Source organism: Schistocerca serialis, chromosome 2 (genome assembly GCF_023864345.2).
Source record: "Schistocerca serialis cubense isolate TAMUIC-IGC-003099 chromosome 2, iqSchSeri2.2, whole genome shotgun sequence".
Lineage (NCBI taxonomy): Eukaryota > Metazoa > Arthropoda > Insecta > Orthoptera > Acrididae > Schistocerca > Schistocerca serialis.
Window position 1 is genome coordinate 776,624,626 of NC_064639.1, and position 13,439 is coordinate 776,638,064.

The window sequence follows — 13,439 nt, forward strand, 5'->3', positions numbered from 1 at the left end:
TGTATGGGTAATTCTATGAGGGCGAACCCAACTTAATGATTTCAGTACCTTAATACCCTCTTTATATTGCCTTATAGACAAAAGGAGAGTTCTAAATCGTATTACTTTAAGCATACAGTTCAAAATTAACAAAAAGGTAGTCAGATTTCATATTTGGATTTACTGCTACTTCAGAAAAACTGCCAAATTTAGAATACAACGTTTACAGATGCTGCGATTAACAGTATTTTGAGTGATATTTCCTATTCCGTATTTCGTACGTGGCAGTCACTTTGTTCGTTCTGGTTAATTAATTCACGGATAACAGCAAGTCATCCCAGCCTGTTGCAGAAGAGATTCTGTGAAGTTCAGAAGGTAGGACATGAGGCACTAGCGAAAGTAAAGCTTTTATTGGGTAACTCAATTCGTAGAGCACTTGTCCACAAAAGGCAAAGGTCCTGACTTCGAGTCTCGGTCCGGAACACAGTTTGAATTTGCCAGGAAGTTTCATATCAGCGCACACTCCGCTGCAGAGTGAAAATTTCGTTCTGGAAACATCCTGCAGGCTGTGGCTAAGCCATGTATTTACAATATCCTTTCTTCCAGGAGTGCTAGTCCCGCAAGTTTTTTAAGAGAGCATCTTGAAGTGTGGAAGGTTGAAGACGATGTATTGGCGGAAGTAAAGCTGTGAGGACGGGTCGTGAGCCGTGCTTGGGTAGCTCTATTGGTAGACCACTTGCCTGTGAAAAGCAAAGGTCTCCATTTCGAGTGTCGGTCCAGCACACCGTTTTAATCTACCAAGTAGTTTCAATTGCATTGCAATTCTCCAAATATTCTATTGCATATAAATTCCCCGTCTACCTTCACTGCGCAGACGTCAGAAACCGGCACTAGGGCAATGGAAGTGAAGAATTTTCATTACCAGGGCTCTGGTGGCCAAAGTGAGAAGAGGTGGAGGCGTTAAGTTGCCGATTACAAAGCTTGGCGCCAAAGTCCTGTGTTCAGTAACAAACATGTCTCCAGTAGTTCATGAAGCTGTATATGCAAACTGCTGTTAGTGACATATTTGCAGCATAGGGACTTTAAGTTTGATGGTCCATCTAATGCTGCTCGAAAAGAGAATTCTTCTCCGTTCTCATCAGAAACAGAAATACATCACTATACTAATCGTACATTTGTCATTATCACCCACTCTCACCAGTCACCATCGAAGTGCAACTTGAAAATTTAGCCAAGAAAATGTTCTAATGAATGCAATGAAAGAGAAAGTTTCTAGTTCAGCAACTGACTATGTCCTCTATCCCTTGCACTCTCTCATCCAAATAACTTGACTTACATTCTACTTGTCATGTGCATTGCTTCCATTAATACAAGATTACATGTTATTCCTACTGCCAGCAATTTTAACTTCATTATTTTCTATTATGATTAAGTAATCAATATAATAAAATGATATGAAACACTTGCAGATCTCTTTGGTGGACAGATGGGACTCGCGATAACGCAAGCCATGAGCCTTACTGGCATGCTCCAATATGGCATACGGCAGTCCGCAGAAGTGGCCAACCAGATGATGTCTGTGGAGCGTGTCATGGAATACCTTGGCTTGGAAGAAGAACCGCTGCTTGAGGCGCCTCCAGGTGTGTTCTACTGTTTTATGTATTACTGTACTATAGAGTGAATCCGAATTCTATCGACAAAGTTTCGGAGGTAGGTTGAAGATATTGTATGCGTATCAGATCAAAACACATTCATTATAAATTTGCAAACTGAACTGGAACCCACATCTGAAGAGAACTGTTCTGCTTAAATCTGGAGGCAATTCTTGTTGAAGCGCCCATTGCAAACGTTCCTATTGGGACAAGCTATGAGTAATACACACATCATGACTTGAGCACATACTACCTCGTTTGACATTATGTGGACAGATTATATCATTCCAGATTGCTGCAGTGATTGCTGGCCTGTTACAAACAGGGCACGTCCACTTACAGCAAATTTAAACATCGATAGCTTCGTGGACTTTCGCTGTCCTTGGCTAAACTCTCAAACAGCAAACACCTTGTTATAAATCGTCTGTCAGAGATTGACACACCTAGAATGTACCAGCAACCCTCCAACGCAGTTCACCTGAAGTGTCGGCTGACAGGAATGTGTTCTCTTATTCTCACAGCAACAGTTACTTACTTACACACTTACTTTACGCGATCAGGCCAATTGTCCGAGCGCTGCTTTGAGAGATTGCCTCCACTTCAGCCTGTCTTCAGCTTCTTTCTGCCAACCTTCCAGCAGTCCCACTCTCTGAAGGTCTTTAGATACGCAGTCACTCCATCGTGTTCTTTGTCTTCCTACGGGCCTTCTGCCAGTTGGCTTGGTACTGAGTGCGCTTTTCGGCCATCGGTTGTCCTGCATTCGAGTAACATGCCGCACCCACTGGAGTTGTCGTGTCCTCATTATAGTCACAATGTTCGGCTCTTTGTAAATATCATACAACTCTGTATTGTGACGAACCTCCATGTTTCACTCTCATTACCGTAAACTGGTCCAAAAATCTTCCGAAGGACTTCCTTTCAAATACCATAACCCTGTTCGGATCTTATTTGGTTGTACTCCAGGTAGCACATCCATATACTACTACTCACAGCAGCAATTGCCCTCCTAATTCCAGAAACAAGACTTGTATGTTAGGTATATGTGACACAACCAGGTTGCATCGTCCCGATTTGTATATGGTAGTTTGTGAACCAGTACTGCCAACTGCTTTATGTTTTTTATTAATTTTTATGATTTTTTAATGGTTTATGGAAACCAGTATATTACAAGCTACAATTTTCTATGTGTGTTGTGCTGTAATTAAAAAAATAAACAAAAATATGTATCCTAATAAAAGTAAATGGATTTGCAAACAATAGACAAGATGACCCCATGTTGGGTGTCAAAATGTAATGAATTCAAAACTGATACAGGGAATGATATGCAAATGACCCTACACCGGGTGCCAAAATTCTATAAATTTAAATTGCTTTGGCGAAGTGAAAATCATGTTATACCAGGCTGGGCACCAAAGCGCAGTAAATCCAAAAACCGGTTCATGGAAATGAGATGCCAGTGAAAACAAATTGGTTCATGGATTAATACATGGAAACACTAATCCTTATTATCAGATCAACAATACAAATATAATCTGAGGATTTACTTGATTGGGTGTAGATATAACTCAGCGACTGTGCAACTAGGGGAGGTGAGCCATGTTATCTCACTATTTGACAGAATCAGTTTTACATGCAGGTATACATGGCACATTCGAGGAGAGCTCGACATGTCTATCATCCCTCGTCATATATGTGGCTGCGAGTTGACATCCTGCAGCTTACATCTTCCATATTCTGCGGATTTGAGGAGATGCCCTGGGCAGTTTAACTCATACCTTCTTCCACACAGGTTGACTTCAGAGGGTCCCACAGTGTTATTGTCCCAGTGCTTGGCATCTGTTGTCTATGGTGATTACCTCACAGAGGCTGTCTCAACTTAAATATTTGAAAACTGAAGTCAGACAAGGAAGCGCAGACGGATGTTTGAAAAATCTGAACATCAGATGGCAAGGAAGCTCCGTTTGGCATGGAATGGAAAATGGTTATGCCACAAAGTGACCAGAGAACTGAAATGAATGTGGTGATCTGATTCAGAGTCTGAAATCTGAGTCTGCAATAGGATGACATGCCTTTGGAAGGCATACTCATTGTCTCTCTGTTTCTATCTAGTTCCTCTCTGGCAGACTGCTGACTCATCACTGTAACTGACTGATCTGTCACTTCCTGCTTAGGAACATTGTTAGTTGTCATCACTCTGTCCTGAAGGCAATGGATTTTTTGTCATTTTGTCTTTGCGATTGCTGGGATCAATTCGCCGTCAAACCCAACAAGCTATTAACACTGCATTACCACACCTCCCTGTCTTTGTACAGTGCGAAAATTTCTGATCTTGCGATGGGAGGCATGTGAATGGGGAACTCCCGAATCACTCTCAAGTGTCTCTCGTTGTGGCACTTCCAGTACTGGCAGCTGAGTCCCTGCCGGATTGTTTCCAAGTATTTGTTTGCATTATTGAGCTATAAAGACAGCACAACCCAACAACAAACCTGCTTGTTTGTTACGGGAATGCCTGTGATTGGCTCACGTCTCCTCACGTATTTATGAGTTGGTAGCGTCCCTCTTGCTGTCCACCAGATATTAAACAGGACAACCATGTCAGAGCGAAGCAAACACTTCAGTTAAACCCCACCTGTCTGGATTTTGGGAAAGTCCCACATACAGGTTGCCGCTCAAGTGTACCCTCTTTGCCTGAATGTCTGGTTCTGGTGTCGAAATATTAGGATACATATATTCAATAAATTTTTTCTTTCCCTTATCATCTGCAACAGACAGATTAGGTACTAAATTTATGGCTCTAAATCAAGTTTCTTACATCTGCTGTTACATGTTCACCCACCCAGGTCATCTTGAGAATTATCTTAAGATTGACAGTGATTTGGGGCAAACAATGAGGAAACGCTTTGCTTACAACTGACATGTAATAAAGTGGTCATACGCCGAGTCCCTAGCATAACTGACAGTATTTCGCTAATATAATCCCATCCCCCTGTTATACTCCTAAGAACATCCCAAGAAGATATATAAAACATTCTCGGGCTTCTTGCCGTGTCAATTCATCGTGAAACCTCGATCTTTCAATGATTACCTCCTTCATCTTTGTCATGAGAAATTGATTGTCTAAACTGATTCCCACTCCTTTATTGTTATTTTATCCCCTCTTATCCCATATAGGCAGAAGGTGAGCTGTTGATGGTACATCCAACCCACGCTTCAGCCAGTTGGCAAGAAAATCTAAATAAGATGAAAGACTAATAAATAGATTGAACTTTTTGAGACATAACTTCCTTCACGCTTACTTAAAAACAGTGGTAATACAGGTAAAAATCAGAAACACAGGAAGGTTATATTTAAAAACATTTAAAAAAAAAAACCTTGACACAGAATGCTGATGTTAAAAAGAAGCTCCTCACTGGCACTGAAGCTGCAAGGACCAGTTCTGGGGTAGGTAGTCTGTTGTTGAAGGGGAAAGGTTGGCCAATGAGAAGAGTAGAATGCAGTTGGTATATGGGTGGAGGACTGGTGCAGTTGTATCAGTGAGGTATGTGTGGCTGTTGGGATAAAAGAGGGATTGGAGTAGAGGGTTATTAGTGAGGCTAAAATCTGATAAGGAAAAGGGGCTAGGGAAAGAAGAATGGAAGGGTAAAAGGGGGTAGGGAAAATGTGGGGAAGGGAGGGAGAGGGAGCACTGACAAGGTGGAATGGATGAGATGGGTTTAAAGTTGGTAGGGGGATTAAAAGTCAGGATGGAGTTCATGATTTGGGAGATGGAAATGGTTGAAGTTCCTTGGGAGAATATGTGGAGGGTGTGTAGGTGTAGGATTGATGGGATGTGTTGGCAAACGTGCAGCTGGGCGGTGATATCCATGCGACATTAGCATAGCAAAGGATGGGTCAGGTCAAGATTTTGTACGTGTGGGGGACAGTGGAAGAAGGCAATTCCCAGGTTCATACAGTTAGTAGCTTTAGCAGTTTCAGTCTATTGTGGGCTTTCTGTTGGATGGTTAGTAGATGCTGCTTCTACGTTATTTGCTGGTTCATGATTAGTCCAAGATATTTTAATGTGTTAGTTAAATGGATAGGATGATCATAAATGGTGAGGTAGAAGCCATGGAGATGGAAGGATTGATCTTCAGGAGCCATTTTTTACTCCATGATGGGAACTATTTGAGCTGTGTTTGGTGAGACTGTTGAGATTTCTGGAGTGTAGTAGGATAAAGGGCGAGGAAAGTGTTGTCACAGCATACTGGAAGCGATGGGCTAGTGGAGTGGTTTGGGCACATCAGCAATGTAAAGGATGTGGAGAAGATAAGAGAGGACAGAGGCTTGGGAACACCTGCAGTGGGGGTAGGAGATATGGTAATTGATGTTGTTAATGCTGACAAAGAATGGGCAATTAGAGAGGAAGCATGCAAAAGGCGAACATAATTAATTGGAAGTGCATAAGTCTGGAATCCGAAGAGAAGAGTGAAATGCCATACATGTTTGTAGGCTTTCTCCAGGTTGAGGAATGGGAAGATTGTGGATTTATGGGTGTTGAGCTGATTGGATAAGAGATGGATGAGGTGCAGCAGCTGGTTGTCAGAGGAGAAGGTAGCCACACTGATTAAAGGGAAGGAGGTGTTGTTGCGGATACAACGGAATAGGATGGATTTAAAGACGTTCCTGAATACTGAGTGAGGCAAATGGGGCAGTAGCAGGAGGGTATCAATAGGGGGTTTGTTTGCTTTTAAAGAAAAGTGCGCGACTGCTACGGTCGCAGGTTCGAATCCTGCCTCGGGCATGGTTGTGTGTGATGTCCTTAGGTTAGTTAGGTTTAAGTAGTTCTAAGTTCTAGCGGAATGATGACCACAGATATTAAGTCCCATAGTACTCAGAGCCATTTGAACCATTTTTTTTAAAGAAAAGTGGGATTTTGGAGGTTTTCTGCAGCTGATGATAGTAACCTGTGGAGAGGATAGTGGTACAAAGGGTTTCAAAATGGATAGAAAAGAGAGGGGTATTCTTTAAGGTGCTGATAGGTGGTGCGGTTGTGACCAGGGGATGTGTTGCATTTTCTGTGAAATACTTGTTTTATTTTATGTGCTGTGATTGGGTTGTTTGATTCCATTTTTGATACGTTGTCCAAGTACTGGAAGCTGGGAGTCAGAGGTGGGACAACGGTATTTACATGTTCACAGGTGGTAGGAAAGAGGGAGTAACCAAAGCGAGGGTCATCAGGAATTGAGAAGATGTCGGAAATAGGATGCAAAGTTCAGCTTTGGTCCGGTCGTCACGTAAAGGATGGTTGTTGAGCAGGTGTGGGTAGTGAGGGAAGAAATAGTTGTCAGTGAGTCGGTGGAATGCATTCCAATACTTAGAAGAATTAATGGGAAATGTAGCATTGAGTCTGGTGCATGTCTGGCGCCTGTCTAGGCGTTTTTTAGCGTTGAGTAAATTTCTGATGTGTTTCTGTATTTTCTGATGGCGTGTGAATGTATCCTGGTCACAAGTCCTCTGGAAGGTGCAGTATAAGTGACAGGATTCTCGGAGAAGGAGCAGGGCTTGTGAGGATAGAGTGGGATGATGAGGATGGATGGCCTTGGTAGGATATGGGCGGATATAGTGACCAAAAAGGTCTGCTGGAACAAGGATGTGGCATGGGGGATACTGTCCGGTGCTGGAAGACGATGGGGTGGCTTCCAATCTGGGTATCTATGGATTCCTGATATTCATTCCAGTTAGCACAGGAGTAGTTATGGACAAATTTAATATGGAGATTGGGATAGGGTGCATGGGGATGAAGTAGTCTGTAGGAGATGGTGGGTACAGTGTAACTTTGAGGGGAGTCTGGAACTTAATGCCACAGCTGGAGTTCTGCAGGGGATGTTCTACGGATTTGAGGCCAGCAGCAATAATACAGGTGGAAAAGTAGGGTTGATGTGGGTCTGAAAATGATAGGGTATGGGATCATTAGGTTGTATCTAGTCAGTAACACAGATGACAGTCAGGGTTCTGAAGAAGATAAGGTGTTTGATGGGATTATAGTAGCGTCAGCATTGCGACAAATGTCTCTGCTTCTTCACTGCATCGAGAGCTCGCTTCCATACACTACTAAGATTATATCTGCTGCGGTTGAAGTACTTCTTTCACATTCTTATACCTACAGCCCCTTTAATTACAGAATCCCAGTACATAGAAGCATGAGACAAAATCTGCGTTCCGTCAAAAAGTATTTCGTGTTTGTTCATAAGACAGTGCTCAGCAACGGCAGATTTCTCCACTTCCCGATTTTTAATATGCCGTTGATGTTCTGCACAGCAGTCACATATTGTATGGATGACTGGACTCACAAGGGCTATTGTAAATCCCAGAGATTCTGAAACTGAGACTGCCCTTAACAGGTCGTAGCCTCTCATTTATTTCCTTAGGATGCCGGAAAATAGATTTCATACCCAGTCTTAAGAGAACTTTGTCTGTTTTTCTGGATGTAGTGCTGTAGAAAGGAAGGACTGCAATCGGCGGCTCATGTGGGAAAATTATTTATTTGTAATTTCTGCTACCAGTCACTTTTTTATTTGTTTGTTTTATGTTTAATCTAACATAATAAACACGTTTCGAACATGTTCTGTTCATCTCCAGAGCTGTTGATTAACATTACACTGCTGCACATAGTACTTTGTCACATTGTATTTGTGCAGTGAATTACGTTCGAAATCAATGACAAAATACAATGTGCAATGGTGTAATGTTAATCAACAGCTCCGCCATTACACCAGCGATGCAAGTGAAGTTGCAAGGTTATGAAATCGTAAGTGATCAACTGTCATATAAACAACCACAAAGAAGAAAATCAGCAGAAGACATCACTGACGTCGATTTCAGGCCATCCACTGTTCCCCCCTCCACCCCCCCCCCCAAATGCCACACCAGCCACAACAGTAACAAACAATGGACAAAGAGGTCTAGATTAATCTAGTTTAAGACAGTTTATTTTTAAGTAACATTTCTCTGTATGTATGTATAAACGGCTGAAGGTGAACAGAATATGTTCGAAACGCGTTGTATTATGTTAGATTAAACATAACACAAAAAAAGTGACTGGTAGCAGAAATTACAAATAAATAATTATCCCACACAGTCATGGTTCACAAACATAGCCATTATGGCGGAGAATAATCATCACGGGAATGTTCAACATTTTCGCGTTTCCTCTTCTTGGAGAACACTGGCTTTGTATCACGTCAACCATAGCCTTTCTTTCGGAACACGTACTTCAAATGAAATTTCGGAAACCAGACGGTCCTCGTCAGAAACAGCTTCTGCTCTGTGTAGCAACGTATTTAAAACGGCTCTCTTCTGGAATGGACGATGAAAAATTTGGGCGCTAAGATATAAACCAGTATGCTTCGGCTTGCGGCACGTAGAGTGGACGAGACGCCCATCCAACCTAAATTGTACAAAACCTCTAAAAATTCTAACCTTCCTTCTTTCTCTGTCTCGATAGTGAACTGGATGTTTGGGTATGTGCTATTCCTGTGTTCAAGGCGGGTGCTCAAGGGCTTCTACGTCGTGTGGCCAGCAAAAGCCTTTCTGACAAGGACCATCTAGATTCTGAAATGACGTACTTGTTCCGAAAGTACGGTTATGGTTCACGTGGTACGAAGTCAGCATTCTCTAAGAAGAGGAAACATGAATATGTTGAACATTCACGTCATGAGCTGCCCATTGAATTCCTCCCTTTCTACGGTGCTACGGCCAGCACAATATGCAGAGTCCTGGTAAGACGAGGTATAAGATCTTTTTTCCTACCTCCTAAGAAGATAAAGGAGATTGTCCTTAAGTTAGGTTTAAGTAGTTCTAAGTTCTAGAGGACTGATGACCACAGATGTTAAGTCCCATAGTGCCCAGAGCCATTTGAACCTTTCTTTTTTTTCTGTTGACAAAGACGATGGAGATAATCGTCGAGAACTTGAGGTTCTATCCTGAATTTACGCAGCAAGAAGTCCAAGAATATTCTATACATCATTGCCGTCACGAAAGGCTTTGTTTTCGTCCATATAAGATTTTAAAGCAATTTGAAATCTCTAAGAGGAGGAAATAAGAGATGACGAATTTCAACATACAGAGAATCATACTGTAAGAACTTATTGTTTCATGTTGCTAATATAGTTACATATTTTTTGATTTCAGACAAGAAAACACCTAAAGAGTGGCCATCAGAAGGAGAAATAGATTTCCGACACGTCTACATGAAATACGGGCCTCAGTCTGACTACGTCATTGTAGACTTGAATCTGAAAATTAAACCCAGGGAGAAGGTGAGTCAGTTACCTGTTTGACCAACGGTAACAGAAGAAGACGTGTATAAATCATTTCACTTTATCAGTACCAGAACTTTTTAGAGCTGTTCCAGTTTCTACTCTTTCAGTGATAAACAGATAGCATCTTCAGTCACAAAAACCATTTTCATTGCTATCCAATGTATTTCGAACGATGTGGGTGTTTCTTCAAGTGCTAGGTGTAGGTACTCTTAAAACCAAATATTCCTGCTGGATTTTCGTGCGTCTTTACTAGGGAAGCATTTCGTTATTACTGGCGCACAAACTGAAACTTCCACACTTAAGCGGAAAGTGCACCCCAATGAAACTTCAAGACAGATTAAAACTAAGCACCAAAATGGAATTTCAATCTATACCTTTGGTATTCTCTTATCGGCTGAAGTATCCAGGCACACTCCAGACTATATTAGAATTGTATCCCAAAATCTGTCTTACTTTTCATGCTTCACAGACTTCCTGAAGAAGCTCTGCGAAATTTGAAAAGATGGGGAGGATTACAGCAAAAATGAAGTTTTCAGTTAGTCTGTAAGCTGTGCCAGGTTAGTTCGGATGGTAAGAGCGAAACGTTCCCTCTCATGCTTCGTCTTGGGGGTTCCATAAGCATCTGGTGTAGTCCCCGTCGCAGCCACGGCCAGACTCTATAAACTCGTAGTGCGCGAGGCGAGTCACGCCTCGTAGTGCTCCATAAACTTCCTCTGAAATATTTGCAAGCAGACCTGAATAATTTCTTTTCAATGCTGCATATTTACTACAAGCTAAATTAGGATCCACCAGTATTGCTTTGACACACGAGACAAGGCTATTATGTTCACGTCTATTATATCTCTACTCAATCCCCTATGCCCATCTGACTAGTTTCAAGAATATCCCAAATTTGGCCGCTGAATTGTACAACGAGCATCACTGTCAGTCACTACACTATCACCAATCTGTTTCTACCATCTGCTCTATAAACAACACAGTCTAAAGTCAAAGCCGATAAGGACATAAACAAGGAGTCCACACTTTAAATTTCAATTGGACCAGAACACAATGTGTTAACTTCTAATAATCCCCCGTCAACTCCACTTCATTCGCTAGACAACAGCTTCAGTTATCTAGTTGTGCCCCGCTCTGTTAGGCAGCCTCTTCCTAAACAATCCGCTAAACAGCAACACCCACCGTGAAAACAACAAACTGAGCAAAACTGTTCCCACCCACGCATACTGGATCGCACTTCCGGAAACTTCCTATACTCTCGACACAGAGAGAGTAACTTCACTGATCCCTGACTAGAGACTTCCGAAGCACACCTCCACAACAGCTCCACCCTAGAGGGCTTAAAACTCGGCCACCAGAGCTGCCGATCGACCACTCAACTTTGCCCGCTCCCAAATGCTCCAACAAAATATTTTACATACAGTCCTCTGGATCAGTCAGGCTCCAGAGCAGCAAGTAGACACCTCGATTGGCCACTATTAATGCTCGCTGCTGCCTGCCGACAGTTTCTGGAATTTGTTTCTTAAAGATATTAGCAAACGCTATCCACCGTGTGGGAAACATGCGCCTTTAAAAATCGGTAGATCGGCCCGAGCCACCTCACTTCAGCCGGATTAGGGGAACCCCGTTGTTTATCTCCAGGCTGGAGAATAACGGCAGTCCTCACAAGAGCGACGAGCACTAACTGACGGCCATGGCCTGGAAATGATACGTTACAAGAGCATTATTCTAAAAAGTCACTGATCTGGATTCGACTGTCGCTGCAGCACACAGTATTAATGTCAGGATGTTTCACCCTTTAAAGGCAGACTCTCATGGTTAACAAACATTTGACCTGTCATAGACGCACAGTTTGGTATACGCTCAAGTTTGATGCACACAGTAAATATCCCTTTTTAAGTTTGCTATTGGCCAACGACCTTGTCACAGTGGTAACACCGTTTCCCGTCAGATCACTGACGTTAAGCGCTGTCGGGCTCGGCTAGCACTTGGATGGGTCACCGTCCGATTCTGGCGAGCGCTGTTGGCAAGCGGGATGCAATCACCCACTGTGAGGCAAATTGAATAGCTACTGGAGTGAGAAGAAGTGGCTCCGGTCACGAAAACTGACAATGGCCGGGAGAGGGGTATACTGACCATTTGCTCCTCCGTATCCACTTCCAATGACGCCAGTCGGCTGAGGATGACACGGCGGCCGGTCGGTACCTTTGGGTCTTCCGACGCCTGTTCTGACAGAGTTTAATTATAGCTTTATAGGCCAAGGTCAAATGTGGAGCTGTAACAGGTTAAGTGCTGTGTTAGTAACAAGCACAAACATGAAGCAGTAATTTTTTGCAGCAAAGGTAGACATCAAGGGCTAAAAAAAGTTTTAAGTGAAATCAACCTCTAAAAATGGACGGACATGTTTCGAAATGCACATGAAGCAATGAAAAGCGAGTTTTTGTACAGAATCCTATGTTTATTTATAACTAATTAGACAGAGAACTCCTGCGAAGCAAAATAAACGTGTTATAAGGGGTGTCGCCTTGCAGGTGGGCGTGGTGGGACGCACGGGGGCCGGCAAGTCGTCGCTGATCTCGGCGCTCTTCAGGCTGGCGTTCGTGGAGGGCGAGCTGATGATCGACGGCCTGGACACAGCCAAGGTCGGCCTGCGGGACCTGCGAGCTCGCCTCTCCATCATCCCGCAGGACCCCGTGCTGTTCGCCGGCACGCTGCGCTTCAACCTGGACCCCTTCGACGAATTTCCTGACGAAGTCCTCTGGAGGACTCTTGACGAGGTGACACATGTTCATGTACTCTTAGTTTGCTCTCTAAACAACGGTACGTTTTTTACCATCTGTTTGTACATTATCCGAAGAAATACTACAACAACCGCAAGTAATGTTTAACTGAAGATTGAAAAGGGAGATAGATTTATATGACATCAAAACCAATGCAGATACTTCTAACTGAAAGTGTCCTAACTGTCATACCATTTCCCATTATATCATCATTGGCGGTAGCGCAGACTTGCATTCCCGCATGCAGATGACCATGCCAGTGGCAAATAGCACTCTGTAGTAAAATTTCCCAAGTTTCTTGCGGAAATGCTGTGGGTGACTGCAGAGTCCGTACCAGTTACTGCTCCCACTTGAGCTCACTGTTGGCCAGTTTTAACCAGACTGTACAGGACAGGTGCTACACACTGCGAAGAGCACATGTCGCTGCAACAACCCACGTGGTCTCAGATTATTTTGCGTAAACTGGATGTCGCTTTCTTGTCGAATGAATGATAGCAGCATGAGATTATCAACGTGACAGATATAGCTGGCACACATTTCTCAATACCTACAAAATAGAAATGCGAACAAAAGTTTCAGATGAAGGTCTCCCAGACATTTCGTTCAGGTGCTGAGTTCCAGGATAATGGATGAATGACCTATGAATGACAAGTGTCACTATATTTGCGGTGTACAGACACGACCGTTACTTGAATACCAGCATAATCTACTGTCATCAGTGAAGACAGCAA

At 43.0% G+C, this 13,439-nt stretch overlaps 1 protein-coding gene across 3 annotated transcripts in view; it reads left to right on the top strand.

Annotated features, from left to right (window-relative positions):
- LOC126458000 (ATP-binding cassette sub-family C member 4-like) overlaps positions 1–13,439 on the top strand; it is a 310,841-nt gene that overhangs the window by 277,301 nt on the left and 20,101 nt on the right. For all 3 annotated transcript variants that reach the window (XM_050094772.1, XM_050094773.1, XM_050094774.1), the window contains 3 exons: positions 1,449–1,619; positions 9,801–9,928; positions 12,460–12,705. In XM_050094772.1, coding sequence (XP_049950729.1) covers positions 1,449–1,619; positions 9,801–9,928; positions 12,460–12,705 — 545 coding nt within the window. The remainder of the gene's footprint in view (positions 1–1,448; positions 1,620–9,800; positions 9,929–12,459; positions 12,706–13,439) is intronic.